Below are 22,106 nucleotides of genomic sequence, written 5' to 3' on the forward strand. Positions count from 1 at the left end.
ACATATAGGAACGTTGTGAAACACCTCTTTTTATAAAATTTTAATTGATAATAATAATGAATTTTTTTATTGAATATTATAACTTTCCGTCTCGATAAGCATAAAAACACATAATTTTCTTTAACTTAAACAATTATCGTGAATTTCCCACGTTTTACCAGGAAACAACAACAGCAACCCATTGCTTTTCATAAATAGAAAATAATTATTTTTTATTATTTTTTCGCAAAAGAACAAACAAACTATATAATTATTATATAACAAAATAAAAAAATATACTATGAATTATTATTTATTTCAGACAATTACAAAAAAATAATAATAATTGTTTTTTTTTTTTATCCTTATTTACTACGTGTTAATTACGATTAGAGTGTCAATATGTATTTCGTTAATAAAAAGGTAAAAACTCTTCATAGTCTAGAACATATATATAAATTATACATACATATTATCTATATTTCTATGTATGATAATAACTTACACGGTTTTATAGAAATTCGTAAAACAAAACAAAATTGTTCGAATAATACAGTTTTTTAAATTAAAATATATTAATACTGCGTTTTTTGACACTTGCTGAGAAATAAATACAATTTATATTCAAACGATATTCACAATACAATAAAACATGTTCATACCTATTAGACATTAACACGCATCACTGTAGTATTGACACAGGATATATTTTTTATTTAATCTTTTTGTTGTTGTTGTTGTTAATTGGAGTTTGCATGCCGTTTGTGATAAATAACAATAATATTATTTTAAACAAAGTACTTCTCGTTTGTCATTGGTCATTGCAGCCTTACGTTTTATTGAATTGCAGACTAGGTACTACGAGTACAATTATAATAAGTTGCATAATATACATTAATGTTTTAATATCCTATTATAATATACCGGAAATTTTATTGAAAATAATATTTATATTTACACCGTAGTCCATCGTTTATAATTTAATTTAGTAGTTGTATTATATGAAATGTTATAAAAACCGATTAAAACGTTTACTTTATGAGTGTCATAACGTCTTTGTGGTAAGAAATGATATGCACGTCGGTGTACCCAGCTATTGGCACACAGAGTCGAACAAAAATACGAGTGTTATGTTTAAAGACGACGTCGTAAAAAATACGTGTCTTTGATCCCGGCACAGGTACCGTGATAATAAACATGCAATAAAATATCCGACATATTCAATTTTGGTTTGACAGTTCAATAGCAGGTCGTCCTTCTCATCCTCCTCCTCATCCCGCTGCAGTATGTAGTATTTAATATTATTATCACTATCAGTGAGTGTATATTAATATTGTTAATAACATCACTGTTTCAATATTAAATCGTCGTTTACATGATAAAAATAGCTGCTTATGGGTAACTTTTATTTTATAATAATATCGTTAATATGTTTATTATATATTATTTTCGAGTACCACCTACCTTTATACAGATGGCAAAAAAATAACACAACAGTTATTACATTATTCTATGGACGTAATCCAATAATCGTCGGCGATGAACGACGAGTCGAGGAGAACTAGTCGCGAATTTCCGTCGAAATGTGATTTTGTCGCACAACTCACGGTCGCATTTGTACTACCTACGTATAGTTCAACTTACGTCTGTAAGAAATGTTTCCGATCGTTTTACGATCCAGGAAGTCTTGGTTACGACGTGGTCCTATGTTATTATAACGAAACGTGTGACCAGAGTGGACAGTACTTATTCATCTTTAGACCCGCATGGAACTGTCCATGGTACATGAGTTACTTTACGAGTCTGATCGCGAGAGTTCATTTTCTTTGTGAACTTTACGTTGGAAACTAAAGTAATATAATATACCCGTCACACCGTGTTGCACTCGTCTTACCGCCATTGAGCGTTATTCGCGATCCCGTATATCGGCTTGACAACGATATGTAAAAAGATAACAATTATAAAATATACAAATTAACGAATAAGCCAACAACATGCCCGGGTCGTTGTCTTTGGTAAATGTCATGTCGTTGTTATACTATGACTGAAATAAAAATGTATGCCGTTTAGTTATGTTCTTTTTTTCATACACAGGAGGTCACCGGTCAGGCGTCTAAACATCGACCACAAAATCAACAGGGCGTGGTATTGTATTCATCGTCGGGAAGCGACCATAGTCTCGGAAGAGAGAGGTCGCCGACCATTAGCAGCTACCCAAAAGGATCTCCTTCACTATGGACAGGTGAGTGACGTTTAAAATGTTTTTAAAAATTTGTACCCAAGTTTGTTTGTTTTCTGTTTAACACAGTATTAAGTTTTTAATATTATAATAACTGCAATATGTGGTGTAGATTTAAATATGTAAAATCATTGTTTACATATACGTATCCGAGGAAAAATCTCGAGGGTCTGGCCACCCAAAAATTTTTAAAAATAAAAAATAAAATTTTTGGCTGCATCCGAGTTGGGTCCCGAATTAAAAATTGCTATACTAGTTAGGTCCGTGATTTTTATAGGTACTATACTAGTTGGGTCCTTAATTTTTTTTTTTTTTTTTTTTGGTGAGTACTACATAATATCATTTTCCTTTCCATTTTAATAGACTTAGGGCTGTCTATGATTTATTTAGACCAAAGGTATGGTTAAAAATGTTTTTTTACAGTTTATTTTTTTATATTTTTTGCCATTAAAAATATAAGTTATTAGAATTTTTTTTAAATAATAAATGGCAATTACATACAGGTACTAAACAAAGAAATAAAATTAAAAATACCAAAAAAGTAATAAATAAAAATATATTGATTATAATCAATGTAAATCAATTTTTAGGATTATAAATAAATATTCATGTTTTTACCACAATTAAGCTTAATCTTAAGAAAACGCCGCAACGGCATCATAATGCTGTATCTGTTTTATAAACATACAACATAGCAAATCTATGTTCATCAGTTCCAATTTAGTATGGTAACATTTAGTAATAAAGGAAATTAACCTATTATTTAACTATTTTAACTTAAAGACATAAATATTATCTATGTTTAACATGGGTTTTTTACGATATTCTAATTTGTGTGTGAATTATGACAATTTTTTTTTTTTTATTGTAATACGTTACATAATCATAACTTGATTAAAAACTAAAATATCGTAAAAACCCATATAAAATATAGGATGATGTTTTTATTTTCAAGTTTGATAATACGTAGATCAATTGCTTTTATTAAAAGTTATTGCACAAAATTGGATTTGCTGAACACAAATTTTCTGTCATATGATTCATGCATTTGTGAAACAACTCACTTTAATAAGTTCTCTTAAATTACAACAAATATAAAATATATAAGATAAGAATATTATTATCATTATTATTTTTATTATTAAATTGGCTATTCTATTTATGAAAAATATAAATATATTAAAATTAAAATTAAAAATATTAACTATGAATTGGTATGCAATTATATGCAAAGAATCGAGTAAAACATTATGTTAGTTACAAAAATGTAATGTACTTCGTAAATTAAATTTCGATAATAATTATTTTTTTCACAATAATAAATTTAATCAATTATTGCAAACTAGGTATTGTATCTTTATTAATACAAATTAATTACACATACAATAATATAATGTAATTAATTTAAATATTAACAATAATATCACCTATAACAGTTTCTATTATGTTATACTCATATTTACAATTATATGTATTTCTTTTTCTCTTTTTACTATATTTTATCTCATGCACATTTCTATGAAATTCTTATTATAGGTTAAAAATAAATCAATCAAATATCAAATAATATTTTATTGTCATTTATTTTAAGCACTATTAATCATTATTGTTGATTGTTGTCACTTGTTATACAGACTGTTGCGTGCGGTTTTCATTGAGTGTAAATTAAAAACTCGTTCACTTTCACTTCAACACCATTTTTAACGAGGAGCTATATGAAACAAATTAATTTTTTAGGATTAAATAAATAATAAACATTTTGGGATAAAAAAAAAAAAAAAGATCATTTAATAAATACTCGATGAGAATGAAATAAATTTGAAACAATAACCCAACAGTCGAACGCGCTCATCCATTTAAAAATCGATTGATTGCGTTTTTTTAACCGACAGGCACTTGCAGCCCATTAGGTGGTTCACAATTTTCTTTGGCAACTCAAAACACGTGCTGTTGTCAGCATGTGGTCAACAATTGCAAAATGATGATAGAAAACAACAACAATATGTGGCAACAAAATTCGTTCAAACACAATAGGGTAAGAATTTATATAATAAGGTATTTACATATGTAGATACATAAACATACGTAATATTATAGAAACGCGTATTTAAATATTCACGAAATGTCGGTTAAGGTTTGAAAAAAAATGGACAATAAATTAGTGGGCATGGAATGAACTACACGCGCTTGTACTTTTATTTTTTCTTACATTAATTCCAACACTGTTGCATTAATAGAAGGCGTGCTATTGGAAAAACGGTGTTCACTCGGTTTTTCGTTACAACATTATATATTTAGGAGATCGATGCAAAGGTTTATGATACCATCAAATCCCGATCACTGTTGATAAAGCTTAGGTTTACTATTAAGCTAAAAATCGTCATTTTACTCTAGCATTTACTAAAAATATTGAGTACATCCTAGGATACTAATTGTGTTAATAACCGCTGCAGATATTCACAACAGGAAACTAATATAATTTGTTTAATAAGTTGTTTTTAATTTAATAATTGTTATTTTAAATACAAATTCAATATACTAATAATTAAACTGCGAGTAAGTTATACGTAATTAAAGTTAAATTATAAATGTATTTATTAAAATACATATTTTTTAAATTATGATTAAAACAAATTACTGACAGTCATTTAAATCATAATTTATACAAAAGATAAATAATTTATTTTAAAAATCTTTGTCCATCTGAATGAAAAATGAATATAATAGTTTGACGTATGCTTGTTGTTGTATTTTAAACACACGATATTGAAATAAATTTCTCTAAGTGCATCAACTAGTTTTTACCAATTCTGCATTTTAAAATGTAAACAATTTTTTTAGTAAAAGTGTGGATAAAATTATGATTTTTCAGCTTTTACCAAGTACTAAATACAAAAATCCTAGCATTAACTATTGCATTTTAGCTTTACCTAGTGATCGAATTTTAACGGTATTTTTATTATCCAAATCAAATTATACATTTACTTAGAACCGTAGTTCTGAAATAAATTACACAGAAAATTAATAAACGTAAATCTATAAAATTAAAAAGTTAATCATTATTATATTCATATGTGATAGTCACGAATAATGTGTTTGTGCTACCTTACTGTATTCGTATAAATTAATATACGGTTTTCAATTTTCATTTATATAATATACACATACAATTTACTTATTTAATTATAATGGTATATGACTTAATGTATTTCTTATTTTTTCACAGGGCAATAATTCTGGGCCAAAAAATTCAAATGGAGAACCATACGAAGATAGTGACGGCTTGACGTGGAGGAGGTTGCACATGAGCAGAGCAAAACTCAAAGCTACAGCTACCACATCTGAACTATTATCTGGATTTGCGATGGTAATCATGGTTTATAATATTTAAATGACGTTTTTAACTTGTTTAAATTTTAAACACAGTAACATTTATACTACAATACTATTTTTCATTCGTTTTACGATATTGCAAAAAGACAAATTAAGTTAAGCTTAATACACAATTGTAAAATTGTAATAACATCAGGAAAATGGCAATTAAAATCTAAAATTATGCAATACAAAATTTTACATTTGGAATCCTTGATGGATCAAAAATATTAATGTATAGATTACTCTGAAATTTGTATGCGCATTAAATAATAATTAGCAAATTACATAGAATCCGAGCCTAGCTAACTATATTATAATTATACAATAGGTACACACAAAATAGGTATTTCCTATGATCGATTTAACTGCCTAATTTTTAAGTATTTAAATTTATAGATGATCAGATATTTTTAAAAACAATTAGATATTGTTATAAATAATTATTTGTGTACTATGTAACAAATACTTTAAAATATACAATAACTATTTATTTATTTTTTTTAAATAAAAAAAATCATAATTGAAAAATTGAGTAGATACAATTATTTCCATTGAATTGATCAACCTATATTACAATTTACAATTGTATAGATATAATTAATATACTATAGCGCTTTGTGATACAATTTAATTAATAGTTCTTTGCAAAAAAAAAAATAATAAAAACGAAAATTAAAACAGAAACAAATACTAGTTTAAATTATTATTGAATTAAATTTTATTTATTTTTTATCATAACTCTCTAAACTAGAAAATTATTTATGTACATGTTTGTACATTATGTATAATGTATATATTATATACATCTAACTTGAAAGAATTTTCAAGTTCAAGTAGATGTATCGCCTGTTACGTATGCCAACTAACACACACTACTCGATTTTATTTGCGTCTCTTTTAATGATACTCGAGTATTATAGTCGAATAAATGTAGAACACACCTTTATTCGTTAATTTTTTAGAAATTCTCATTTGGTCATAAATGTGAAATATCATATAATTTTATTTTATTTTTCACTTTGAACCATTGCATAACATAATAATATGTTTGAACCCTCGAAAACTGCTGCAACTAAATATACTGTAATAATATATAAATTCGAATCAAATAAACAAAATAATTATCGGTTTGAAAACAACCCATTCGGATGCGTGCGTAGGTGTGCCGCGAAGTGTTGTCGGGAAAATGTAGGTTGAATAATAATTTAAAACCAACACATTTTACATGACATTTATATTTTTTGTATAATTAAGTGAAACAATAATTTTTCTCTGACAATCCGACGAGGTTCATTTTGAATGTAATTCGATTTTGATATTATGTTTACTTTTACGCGTCCGCTGGTGTGCTTTTCAAACGCATACATATTGTTAAACCTTTTATATAAAGCAAAAATAGGTTTTGTAATTTTTGAAATTAAAACAGTTTTAGTTTGTACGAATTTCAAATCATCGCAGATCACTGTTGTTTGAGACGACTTAACAGCAAACTGTTGAGCGGATGGTTTTTGAAAAAAAAAAAAAAAACAAATTATGCATTGAAACAAAAAAATTATAATTTATACGCATTCGATGCATTAAACATAACATAACGTCTAACGAATGATACTGTTATGCCCTCAACTATACGCCCCCTTTGCGCGCTTCAGGTTGCGATGGTGGAGCTGCAGATCAACGAGCCGACCATGGTGCCCGAATGGCTGTTCATCATGTTCGCGGTGTGCACCACCGTGCTGGTGGCCGTGCACATATTCGCGCTGATGATCAGCACGTACCTGCTGCCCAACGTGGACGCAATCAGCAAGCTGCAGAGCACCAAGCTGATCCAGGAGTCGCCGCACGAGCGCATGCGCGGCTTCGTCGAGCTGGCCTGGGCGTTCTCCACCGTGCTCGGGCTGTTCCTGTTCCTGGTCGAGGTGGCCATACTGTGCTGGGTCAAGTTCTGGGACCACTCGGTCCGGGCCGCCATGGCCGCCACCATAATCGTCATACCGGTGCTGGTCATATTCGTGTTCTTCGTGTTCCACTTCTACCGGAACCTGGTCGTGTACAAGTGCAAGTCCACCGTGTCCGACATCAAGGAACTGGAGGCCATGAAGAAGAAACTGGACGCGGCCGGCACCACGAAAGTCGTCTGATCCGCGCTCGCCGGCCGTTCGGTAGTTTTCGCGTTATTTTCAAACAACGAGAAAATATGCCCACTCTCGCGAGAGTCATTCTCGCGATATCAATCGCATAACATTGTATTTCCGGTGCACTACCGCAATAGGGACTATTAAATCCCATCACACATATAACGAATAGAAATAAATCTAAACGAATATTTAAATGAAATCATTATATATGAAACACCTGACGTTGTGCGCCAATAACTCTTGTAAATTAAATCTATTATAATATGGCAAATATGCCAAAAATATGCACTACCTACCTATTAACATTTATATTTTTATCACTGTTGTTATGAAACGGATGTGTACCTCACTTAGCATGTTTACCTATATGTAGCAAGAGTATATGGGAACGCACGAACTTACAAATTTTGGTTATTATATTATTTAATAATAATCCAATAATAATTTATTTTACCATTGTCGTCAAATTATTATAATATTATAATCGTTATTATTATCATTAGTAGAAGTAGTACATATCACCACTATTATTATTATTATTATTATTATTATTGTACACATCATTCCGCGCAATATATCATATATATTTTTATATTATAAACGAAATATCGTATCTATATATTATTATTATATGTTATAATACACGCGCACGTCCAATTGAAAAAAAAATGTACCTATATTTTATGTTAATGTATAATAATAGTTGACAATGAAGCAATACCTGATAAGTAAAAAATGTGATTTTGAGATATACAATATTAACATTTTTAGAAAAATACCTTACTCACAATACCTTACATCGCAATAATTATAAGCTATCATTATTTTCAAAGATAATAGATATAAACTTTAAAGTATAATTCCACTTCAGTCGGTCGTCAACGTGTGATAGAAATATTAGGTACGTGTGTATCTATTATCTAGTGATAACTATTTTAACTTGTACTGTCATATTAGTATTATATTCATTTCTATTTTTCGCTCTACTTATGATAATGTATCTCCTGAAAAAAATCGGCTTTTTTACGAACCAATTATTGCTTCTCTGTCGTCCAATTATTGATCAGCACTGTACCTAGCCCTATATGATGTATGTTATATTACAATATGCTGCTGATCGTGGAAGCAAGTCCGCTGCATAAGCCTTGGTTTTTGATTGTCAATCGATCATCAGCTGAATACAATATGAGAATCAGTCGTAATGGTGGCTACGTCTCAAAATTGAGGAAATTAAAAAATATTACGCTCGCAGCTGTGTTATGCGAATGCCGACCAGCATGGTTGTTTTTAGATAATATACAGACAGAATAATATACTCATTGCCACAGGTCGATACGAAAAACAAAAATATCTAACTCCATATTTGCTCGTCATATTATTGCACGATACAATGAAACTTCAAAATATCGAATACTCTTGGTCGCTGAAATTGTGTCTGTTATTTGGATTTATCCGTTATTGAAAGTTTTGCATTACCTAAATATTATTTTGATCCAACGTATTGCCTTGATCATTGCATAGCCGCCACTGCGTGTATCACGAACCCATAAGAAACGTGATACCTACCTTGAAGTGGTTAACAAAATGTTGTACGACAAAATTATTTATTTAAATAGTTTGATAACAACTAGTATTATATTATAATAATTATTATATTCTAACTGTAAGAATGTATTTTTTTCTTGTATTTCTTTTTAGAAATGTATCCAAATATTTTTTTATCACTATCGATTTGTGTGTCAAATTTAAACTTTATACACAATATAATATTTTATCAGGTTTTTTTGTTTTTGTTTTTTTTTTATTATTATTTTAACAACAAAATGAACAACTAGGTATACAATTAAAATTCAGTTAACAATTATTAAATTTTAATTTTTTTTTTTTTGTTCAACCATGTATACTCCTTCTATACTAAATATTTGTATACCTACACTATATCACAAATATAGACGTAATATTGGAAAAATTCAAAATAATTCTTATCAACTCGACGATCATGGATAAATAATTTTTAGAGAGTTTCAGCGATTTCCATAAAAGTTAATAAATAATACTATTATGTTTTTGTCTAAATGAATGAAAGGAACTAAATTCAAGTGTTTACCGCCACAGCTGGACTACTTCAACTTTTTGACATAATCACTCGAAATAAAAAGAAAAAAATGTCTATAATTGGATGCCATAAATGGACTCATCTTTAATTATTTTTCATAACATCAGAGTTTTCCGGTTCTGAGTCGAGTGCAACAAACAATTCCTTACATTTTAATCCTCAAATACAATAAAATGTAAATAAAATGTAATTACATTTTTATACTTCGTCTTATAACTAAAAAAATGTAAGTAATTGGATATCGCTTTGCTGTGCATTTGGTAGTGATTAAGTCTCTATTATATTTCTGTTAAATTTGAATTCTTTCATATATCATTGTATACGAAAAACGATTCTGAGCGAAAGAGGATATCAGCTTATATCATCAAGTGGTATATTTATTTTTTTTTTTTGATGTAGCTGTTATTATATAGTTATTTATTTTACTTTTAGTAGTTATTATAGTAGGTTGATATATTTTTTTCCGAAAATATAGCATTTATTTTATTATTATTATTATTATATGTATTCATACTATATTTTATCAATTTTTAGAACACAAAATTTAATAACATATTTTTGTAAATACTGTAAAACAATTAAAATAGATTCATAATATCTATAAAAAGATAATATTTAAAAATAAGTCAAAAATATGATCTCATAAAGTACAATAAATTCATAATAATAAAAAATAAATAAAAGTTTAGGTTCCTACGAAGTACGAATGATTATGTTTTTAAATTATAACAAAATAATTAACATATCGTTATTTATCGATTAAATAAATAATAGTAATTTTCGGTTATCTTACTTCAATGGCTGTCGGCGGCGGCCGGAAAATACAGATTCCATTATCGTACTCTATAATACTTAATACTCACAAATATAATTTTTTAAACTCAGATAGTGGGGTATATACTCAAAATATTAAATATATAATTGAGTTTTAATTAAATTATAAGCAACACCGTTAAATTCATACCTATTCTTCATAAAAATATTTTTATTTTATTTTCATAAACATATCGTATTTCATAATTTTTTGTATTTATATTTTATTAAAATAAATTATATTTTTGATCATATAGCACAAAGTACGATAAATGGATTCGGTATTTCCCGGCCGGGAAAATATGATATTATTTTTACATTCATTTAACATAAAAATCTTTTTATGTAGGAGGCATGAATTTAACGATGTTGCTTATAATTTAATTATAACTCGATTATACATTCAATATTCCCAAAATATTTAAATATCTATTAAAAATTATTTTTAAAATTATCCTAGAATAATAACCATTAAATTTAATATAAAATCTAATCTATATTTTACTAAAACCATTTTAATTAGGTACTATTATTATCCCTATTATAAACATTTTAATAACTAAGAAAGTAGAAACTACTTATTAGGTTTTAAAATCATTTACATTAAAAAAAAAAAAATGTATTCACTATTAATTAATAATAACAAATAATCGATATACGCAGATTTAAGTAACTATATAATGTAAGATTTACATTAGGGTAACTTACTAAGGTGGCCATTCGTCCCGGATTTCCCGAACAAAGTTTCTTGGGACACCGATTTGTGCCGGTTTTAGATATGTATGTATATAGTTATGTCCTGGAATTTAAAATTGTTTTCATAATGCTTTTACTTACTAGATTATCGAATTTATTTTGAATAAAATCTATTCCTAAATATTAATTATTATAATAACAATATTTGATAACGAACGCCGGAACGTCTGACGATGACATTTAAAATCACTTTCTAAATTTAGCCAACTTATTGCTTAGGACTATATTAATTTACAGTCAAGAAAAATCGTGTTATGATTTTTGAATTTTGAGAACCACGATTACGAAATATAATATAAATATTCATTTACTATCATACCCGTTTATTATTTCATACATCAGTATTCAGTACGCATTTATTTGCCGACAGTATGAGTCGTACGTGAATTTGAAAACTACTAACAGTTTTGTACGTATTTAATATTTATACTTTGTAGCGTCGTAATTTTATTTAGTTCATATTTTTACGTAATTACTATGTTGCTTTAAAGATTGTCATTTTAATGAGAAGTTATAAAATGATTTACCATTTATTAAAAAAAAACTCAAACCTACTATGTACAACTTGCCATTAACATTTTTATTATTATATGTAATAATTTATAATTTTAGTATCCCAAATTTCTTAAAAGTTTATCCAGCCACTCTAATGTAAGTTATAGCAATATTATCGTAAGCATGTAATGCGTAAACAACATTTTATGACTAATGTAAATACATTATTGTTGGTAACTAAAACTTATAAATATTATAAATATTACTTTAAAAAATATTTTTAAAATGCATATACTCATTAATTTTAATATATTTCCTATTTAAACTATGAACTTATTCACTTTGTTTTACTGTAAGGTGATATTGATAAAAGTTGATAAGAATAATATAATATAGTATAAATTGTATTTATTTTCATTAAAATAATAAATACAAAGTTTTTGGAAAAAATTAAATCTAAATTACACTGAAATAAATAATTTTAATAGAAGTATAAAGAAACATAAATTTTACTATTTTTACTAAATGATAAGGACTAACAGGTCGTCTTTTCCTAGATTCGTTTTTTGTATACAATGGTATATCATTGAATTATAATTTAATACATCCGTTCAGTGATATACTGAACCCCTAATATTTAACGGAGCGGTAATCACTTGTCTACCTTTTTTATATACAGTAGTTATTAAGTCCATGTTCTTAAATAACTTGAATTTTGTTTCTATACCATTTATTAAATATTTTTTAGCAATATAAATATTTATTTTATTTTCAAATAAAAACCACTTTTTTTTTTTTTTATTGTAAATTTCAAAGCAAATATATTTATTTTTTTGAAAGTATTTATGCACCTGTTTAGAAATTAAAGCAAGTAATTCTGAGTTATTAAACCTTATGTGTATTAAGGATAATAGCCCTTATAATAAGGATTGTACATACATTTTAAAATATACTACGTTATATATTTAACTAAATCCTTATTATACATGGAAAACGTTTACAAATTATAAAACTGTTTAAAGTTAATATTAATTATTATACAATAAGAATACTATCACAGTCCCCGTATAATCTTCTAAACCTACAGTTATCAAAGAGTATTATTCTTAATAGATACTTAAGTTTTAAAGTAAAATAACTTAGAAACTACTCATTTGAATTTCGATTTAGATAAATCAATATTTCAAAAAAGTTATCCTCCTAGCAATGTACAAACTACAGTTTTGCAAATGGGAACTGCCCTCTTTTGTATTATAAATTAAAGTATCAAAATCAAAATTCGAACTAGTAAATTTTTAATTATTTATATGTTCGTATCAAGGATAATAAGTTCATGATGATATATTATCTGAAATATATGGGAACTATGACAAATTAAAAATTTTAATTAGAATAATAAAATACAACCTAACTAAGAATAATAAATATTACATCTATTTTATATTTTTATAAAACAAATTTTAAGAATTATCATTTATAATATAAACATTTTAATAACTGAGAAACACTACTCGTTATAATTAACGTTTTCAAAAAAATATGCATAATTAATACATAGTAAAAAAGGTCGATTTTCTTTTGCAAAAACATGAAACATGTTTTTCAGTACAGTAAACAATACTACTTAAAATATATAAATGATTATTTAATAATATTTAAAAATATATACCTTACATAATAAATAAAAATTTACAAAAATTTTAAATTTTAATTAAATATTTGGAAAAGTTTCTCTGTATAGTTCGTTGATTGACAAAATATAGTATTTATAAGTAGAACATCGATAAGATAACTCATTGTTTTTAGAAACCCACCGTGAACAGTACTACAATTTATCAGTTTTCCTGTCCAACTTGACACATAATTAAAATTCAGTGGAAAAATACTGCATGGCACTCTGTACGAATATATGTATGTGTTTATGTATTTATATATAGTACGATAATAGGCGTACTGCGCACTATGAAATATTGTCGATTTAGTGTCATATTATTTACACTCAAATTACACGAGACAATAATAATTGTAAAAGTTTTTAAATTACCGAAGAAAATGACGCCGTGTAAACTCAAGTCTTATAATATATAAATATTATATTTTGTCTGTCAACAGGGCGAGATTGAGCGATTCCCTCAAGTATGTTTACTTATATTTCTCGTAATTTATTAAAATTCTTAATTTTTATATATTATGTAAGGGCTATATTTTCAAATATTCGAGTTTTATTAAACCTTTTAAGTAGTATAGTATTCTTTAGTGATATGCATGCTTTATTTTGTAAGGCGATGATTAAAAAAAAAAAAATAATATGTATTGACATTGAAATACCATGAACTAGTATTGTTTCTGAGCTATTAAAATGTATACATATAGGTACCTGGTATATCTACTATGGAAAATTGTTTTAAAAAATGGTCCCTACAAACAAATAATAGATATAATAATATGTAATCTATTATACTTACAGACTAAACTTATTAAACTCTGTCACTATAGAACAATTTTTAGAAATTATAAGTTACTGATACAGATTAATATTATTTACTAGAATTTTAAAATTGTCAGAGTAAATTAAAAAACTTAATCATTTAGAAAGTAGATAATATCTACTAATAGATATTATCTATTCTTCAAAATGTATTATTATAAATGAATCAGCATTAAAAAAAAAAAAAAAAAACAAAAAAAATACCTCTTGTTTGAAAAAAAAAGTTTGTACTGCCACAACACATTTCTTAATATCATATACACAAAAATTAAAATATTTAAACTAATATGATCCTTGAGCGTACTAAAAATTCCAAAAACTAGAATTCGAATAAATGTATTACTAAAGGTAAATTTGGAGGTGGGCGTGAGTTTAGTGATTCAATTTGTATAATATGTATAATGTATATATACAACAAACAGCACACAAACAGCTGTTACCGTCAAAAAACATCTTATCCGGCTTAAATATATATATACATGTGTGCCACCATAAATTTGAAATTTTAATTATTTATACAGAGAATAAGTACGTCATATCCATGCCTCGCTGTTCATTCGCCGTTATAATACATCATGTTTAGAGGTTGATGTTTTAATTTCTCAATAATAAATATCAACAGCAAATTAGCTTCATGATGCACCGTAACATGGACACGTAATATGGTACAAGTATACGAAATGTATTCATTTAATGAATAAGATACTCTTTATTATTTAAAAAAACACTTAAATTAAGGAATTTAAACACACGTTGTCATTAAAAAATATAGAAAATCAAAAATGGTAACGATAAAAAAATAAATATATTATATATTTTAGAAAAATTTTAATTTTTAATCACATAAAATTAAGTAAAAAATATTTTCAAACATTTTAATAGTTTTTAAAACAATGAGTGTCTTGTATTCTTTATTAAATTGATCATCCTGTACACTACATTAGGAGAGAATAATAATAATTATATTTTTCCGTAAATTCTTTATTGCAGCTGTTAAAACATATAATATGCATGTGAGTTTTAATATTTTTTATTAAAATATATTGCGTTTATTAATATCCGTCATATTAAATAAAAATGTTAACATAGATAAAATGTTAAATAAACCTATTTAAAAATATCGGTAAAAAACGATTACATACATACAACAATTGATTGTTGAAACGACCATAAATTTATTATTATAATCATACGTCTATTCTAATAATATATCATAGATTTATTGTTATAGATACCATTAAAGTTTTAAAAGTTTTAAAATTAATTAATTATAAATTTATGCTTAGACAAGAAGCAACCTACAAGCTGTAGCTCTGTAGGATATAACAAATACTTTGTCAACATTTTCTATCACACTTTGATAATGTGAGAATAGTTTTATTTAAATGTTGTTCATCTGATAGAGTTATACACCGTGTAAATTCTAATAGTATTTCGATGCAAGTTTCTTGTTGAGTTTATTACTTTATAACTAAGATTATCAAATAAACATTTTGGATAAGATCTATATTGGAACTATACGTTGTAAATTTGATGAAAGCTCTACGATACTATTTTTATTTTCATTAACTTTAAGTAATACTGTCCTTATAATATAGCTATATGATTAACGTAATACTATATTTTAATATAACTCGTGTACTTAGTAAAAAATTATTATTTTAATTAATTCAGTTATTTTTTTTTTTTTACTACATGCCCTTGGTAGATATTAGAGCCGTCATTGTAATTGTAGCTCACAATGCATTAAGCAAAAACAGCAAAAACGAATAAAAGTTAGTTAACTAACTGAAATCTAATTATTTTTATAATTCCAAATATTATAAATTTAACAAATACTATTAATAAGTCGTAATCGGTGTATCACTTTTAGGCATTTTTATCTGTTGAGACATACAGTATTCAAAATCTGAAACACTTAAATTAGTTCTCATATTTAAAAATTAATATTCGAATTGATTTCCAAAATTCTAAATGTACAATCCCAAATTATTTTCTTATAAAGATTTTAATAAAAGGCAAAATGCCATCTAATAATTTATTTATTTATCTGATTTTAATTTATTATATTTCCTATCATTTAAAATAAGTTCTAATTTAATATATACGTGAAATTTCAAAATACGAAAAAATTATAGAACCAGCAATCAAAGAGATATAAAAAAAAGAAAAATGAACAAATTAAAAAATAAATAAATATGTAGATTACAATTTATAAATAGATAATATGAATTATACATTTTTACTTCAATAAAATAAAACGTTGAAAAAACTATAAAATAAATACGATTTGTGTACAAAAATAACAAGCAGAAAATAAATTAGGATATTATATCCTTCGTAACTACTCGGAAACCAATTTAGATATGGTATTCTCAACAACTTAGAAACCAAACCAACTCGAATACACCTCAAAATCCACTTAGTGTTTGATCACTCAATATATATTTAACGTGATGCCGCCTTTGGACATTAAGATGAAAGAAGTATATTCTCTTCTTTAAGAAGTATGAGTGTCGAGTGTATAAGCCAGGAATCACCATTTAATAATTTTGGAGAGCGCTACTTAAGAAATTTCGGTAAAAAAAAAGTACCAATTGAAACTACATGTTATAAATTGAACCCTAAAATCCGATAGAATTTACAATCACCCATAAGCCATACATGACACTTAACATAATACGTTATACTGTAATAGATACTAATAATATTTATGATGATTTTATTGGAATATGTGAAGTATAATATTATGCTAGTCATATGTACACAATAATAGAAAATATTATAATTATTGAAATAAGTGAAAAATGTATTATGTCAAATTATTATTAATTAATGAAAGTTTTGCATAATGTGCACTGTATCAAACTCGACAAACGTCTGATTAGGGCTTAAGATAAATTAAAAAGTTAAAATAAAAATTAATTTGTCTGGAAATTGCAGATGTATTTTCGATATTGTCTGTGACACTTAATCACCGTCCACTTTAATAATCGTATTAAATTCCGTTTCACATCCATGCAATGGTTGCACGCAGCGTCGAAGCGTTTTTCGATGTACAATGTTAAAGTTTGTACGCGCCGCGCCGTCGATATGATGCACTTACGGCTTCATTATTACAGGTTTTTAGTTTTAATTTATACTCGTAACATACTATGATTTCTAACTTATGCAATTATCAAAAAAAAGTCTACACTTTGGGTACCTATATAAAATATGTTTTTATATGTACTATTGTGTAGCCACTATAATATAGTGTCCAAACGTGTTACAGGTTTAATCAGAAAAAAATAGTGCCCAAACACGTTGTAGCCGGTCGTAGTACCTAGATACGTGAAGTTTTTACGTTCTGATATTATAATTTTTAATGAATTCTCTATGATTAAATAAAAAATGAATTAAATACAATATTAATACCAGTAACTTCCTTAGTGACAATCGATCGTATACTATAAATTTGAATGTAACCATTTTGAAGTACTACACATCAGGAAATCTGAATAATCTGATATAATAATTGATATTTACTCTTATCGAAAAATATTTAACTTGAAATAATAGCTAAAATAATGTTTCTCAAACTTTATCAATAATATTCATATTTAAATAAGTTTTTCACGATTACAAAAACAGTAACATTACATTAAATTTAGGCAGGTGCAGCGTATTTAAATTTTATTATACGCAATCGTATGTACACCCTTTTGGAACCTTTTTTATTTCATCAGTACTGATTCTAGCAGGTCCTATTATTGACAACAACATATTTCACCGGTTCTGTTTTGGTCATATAGCTTAAGAAAAATTTAATAATTTTTCTTCAAGTTTGATTCAATATGTCTTTTTAATTATTTAAACTATACATAAATAAAATCTAGGTACTTACGTTTTACACAATAAATAATGACAAATACTTAGGCGAAGATTACATAAATTCATAAATTTTTGAGTATTTCATAAAAATCCAAATGTGAAGTTTTCCAATAATCCCAAGTTTAGTTACTTTTCGTATCAAACATGATTAATTTTTGATATTTATAAAATAAAACATTTATTTTTTAAATATTGCCGGGTATAAGAATCTTTATAGTATTGTGTAAATTAAATTTTTGAGAATTTATTTAAAAACCATTGTTCAATCAAAGACGATAGATTTTCAGTTTTAAATTATTTTTTTCAAAAACGTAACTATATTATAAGTATATAATTTAGTTTTAACTTTATACCTAATTAGTTGTTATTAATTATTATTGGAATTAGATTACATTTTAACAGTAAATTATTATTGAATATAGTTATAGAGAGACGAGTTCTACGCCTCCTGATATATTAAAAATGTTGGCTTCGACACTGATATGATAATAACTATTATTTGGTTTTAAGAAATCATGTAGGCATACACACTGACGTTAAATAATATTATGCAGATGACTGTCTTGGGATGAAATAGATCAACTTGCTCGTTTCTTGAAGGTCGCCTGTTGCGTAAATACGTAAATATAATAATGTAATTGTTTTAACTCGGGGGTAATTGACCACCTGATGCTATGTAATATTATATGTGTAAACGAAATGGCTTTAAAATCCGCTTTACGTTTATGGCCTTTGCAGTGTTAACTTAAATGCGGGACATTATCCTTTTCTGAGCTTAAAATAATAATAATAATAATATCAAACGTTTTTAAGTGTATATAGGCCAATGCGAAACACTTATACAGATTCATTGTTAGGCATTATAATTATGAATGTGTTTTAAGTTGGTACCTACTTACTTTAGTGAGCAGCAGACTCGTAATTATTTTTATGCTTCAAATGCAGTCGTTTAGGTGTATATGATGTAGCATTATATAAAATTAAAGTTGTCTATTAAAATTATGTAATAAATTAATAAAGCATTTCAAAGTAAAAAAAAAAAAAAAATTAAAAAAATAAATACGTTTTATAGCTTGTTTTTGTCCAAGTGTAAAATAATGCACAAAAATATATTTTTTTAGGATACCACATAATAATAACATATTCTATTTACACAATATAGGATGTTTTACAATGAATACTCAACTCAATTATATCCTTAAATAATTTGTTATTTGAATTTTGAATTTTTGAATGTATATAAATTAAACACACACACACACACACACACACACACACACATACATATATATACCTGCATTTTTTAAATATAGTGAAGCTTTAAATACACGATACTCTCGGCTGATGAAATTGAGTTTTCTATTCAAATGGTGAAGGTTTTAGAAAATGTATAGTTTTTCTTAAAAAAATGTCCGTTTTTTTTAAATATCCATCAGAGGACTGTACTAGATATCATAATATACTGTTTAAAAACATTTTTTGGTGATAAAATCTTATATTATACAAATAAGAATCACATTTTTTTAAATGTAAATTGTTGAATGGATTGTTTTTTTTTTTTTGAAAACATCAATGCATCTAAAACTAAATTCGAAGGATTAGTTTCGATCATTAAGCACTAAAAGAATAATAATATTCTTACTCTTATTACTAATAGTCTTAAATAAAATATATTAAGTACATGGATATAAATTTTAATATGTAATGTATTATATACGTATCTTTTTTACTTAATACAGTTTTACAAAGTCTAAAATGTTAACAGATTATCCAAAATAAATCATTAATTCAAATAACTGTGGTCCTCATATATCTTCTATAAGTTTTAAACATTTTATCTACCTATTATCTGTATTTCTAATACACAAAGTTAAATAACTCATAAACTACTCATTAGAGTTTTATTCATATCCTATATTCTTACACAAAATCACGTACACAATTTGCAATAAAAAAGGGTGTTTTAATTGGAAAAAAAATAAATTTCACCACTTCATACCCCTTTAATGTAATAAAAAATGGTTGTACTTGGAAATATAATTTTTGCAGAGAAGATATACTTAAAAATTCCAAAAATAATAGAATTTAAACAAATACTTACAATTAAATGAGAAAACGGGGATGATTATATTTTATGAATAATTACACTATATACCCTATGTATATGAACAGTAAAAACGCTTCATTTTACTGTTGTCTAATTAATAAATATATAATATAACAATGCATGTTTTGGTATTGTATAACAATTTTACAGCATATCTTACACGTGCATTTTTTGCTATATGGTAGTACGTATTAATATAGACTATAGTAATAGTACCTACTATTCGTGTACAAACGTCTACATAGATATAATTATTATTATTTCAAACAAAAAAATGATTATTTTAATTTATTATTATACTTTAAAACATTATTATCTTCAATATATATATATATATATATATATATATATATATATACAGTCAACTCGCGAAATAACGAAATTCGATATAACAAAAATCTCGATATAACGAATAAAACTACCGTTCCCTTGAAAATATCGCAGTATAACGAACAAATGTAATGTATTTTGGTCCCCTCGATGTAACGAAGCGTTTTTGATCAAAACTCTCGCAATGTAACGAATTTTTTTAAATTTGGAGCTTTCTATTACGAATTTTTAATTTTAATTAAGATAAGATACATGTCTCTAGTGTATAACTCTATAAAAAATATATAAAAATAAGTATGTTGCTATTACCACATAATAGATCACGAAGTTTTTCTGATGATTATCATGCGATAGTACACTCAAGTACAGCATCGCAATTAAGGTAAGACTTATGTAAATTAGTGGCTCTACGCAAAATGTACGTAACATACTATGTAACATATCGGTACTGTTTTACCGTATATATATATGTATACGAATAATAAAATTTTGAATTTTTGTTTTAAATCTCGTTATAACGAATTCAATTGGTATATTATTATCTTGATATAACGAATTTCGATGTAACGAATTCTTTTCTCGGTCCCTTGAAATTCATTATATCGCGAGTTGACTGTATATATATATATATTATTATTATTATTATTTTTTTTTTTTTTAATGGTATATATTTTAGTTTTATACATGGTTAGTTGATAATTGTACACGTCCATTTACTTAATCATATTTTACTTTCAATACTTGAATAATTACATAGGTTATAATTAGATATAAGCTTAATTTAAAAAATATACATTTAATAATAATAAAATTAAAAACTATAATATTATATCAAACAATTAATAGACAATATATTTTTACATCGCTTAATTTAGATTACTACAATAATATGTTATAAATATATTTAAAAAATTACACGTTTCAATACTATAAAAAATTATGAAAAAAATTAACTATAGGTAGGTAAATCATTGTTTTATACTTTAATGCGTTTGTGTTACGTCACAGTTATTATATGTCAAATAAAATTTATTTAAAAAAAAAAAAAAACGAGTAAAAACATTTATCAAATAATATCTAGAAAACTAACATAGTATAATATACACTTTTATTTCAATTAATATAGATAAGCATTTAATTTTTATTACTTTTCACACAAATGGATTCCATTGATTTATGTAGTACATATACTACATATCATATTTCTTCGTATTTCCTGATTGTAAAAAATCATAATATCGCAATTTGTATGTATTATTTTAGTAAACATATGTATGCAAGATGATCTATTTCAATTTATAAATTCATTATTTTAAAAATTTATAAACTTTTTGAAAATAATTTTTATATTTTTCAAATTTATCATTGTTATATTTTTGTTTTTTATTTATTTGAATGAC

The 22,106-nt window shown here is 25.9% G+C and overlaps 1 protein-coding gene and 1 long non-coding RNA gene across 4 annotated transcripts in view; one reads left to right on the plus strand and one right to left on the minus strand.

Annotated features, from left to right (window-relative positions):
* The window catches only part of LOC112603797 (calcium release-activated calcium channel protein 1-like), a 47,675-nt gene extending 39,468 nt beyond the window's left edge, over positions 1-8,207 (plus strand). For 2 of the 3 annotated variants that reach the window (XM_025352559.1, XM_025352549.1), the window contains 4 exons: positions 2,074-2,221; positions 4,111-4,253; positions 5,445-5,585; positions 7,243-8,207. In XM_025352559.1, coding sequence (XP_025208344.1) covers positions 2,074-2,221; positions 4,111-4,253; positions 5,445-5,585; positions 7,243-7,731 — 921 coding nt within the window. In that variant the 3' untranslated portion in view covers positions 7,732-8,207. Of the gene's footprint in view, positions 1-1,681; positions 1,995-2,073; positions 2,222-4,110; positions 4,254-5,444; positions 5,586-7,242 lie in introns of those variants that run through there. The other variant, XM_025352567.1, reaches the window with a different exon arrangement.
* A 225-nt stretch (positions 8,208-8,432) lies between these two features.
* Positions 8,433-14,641, minus strand: LOC112603812. The gene is made up of 3 exons (XR_003115185.1): positions 14,601-14,641; positions 11,366-11,456; positions 8,433-9,294 (listed from the first exon to the last, which is right to left on the minus strand). It is a non-coding gene; the product is annotated as an uncharacterized LOC112603812 (long non-coding RNA).
* Between the last annotated feature and the right edge of the window lie 7,465 nt (positions 14,642-22,106).

Source organism: Melanaphis sacchari, unplaced genomic scaffold, assembly GCF_002803265.2.
Source record: "Melanaphis sacchari strain LSU unplaced genomic scaffold, SCAv2.0 Contig0_pilon_pilon, whole genome shotgun sequence".
NCBI classification, from domain to species: Eukaryota; Metazoa; Arthropoda; class Insecta; order Hemiptera; family Aphididae; genus Melanaphis; species Melanaphis sacchari.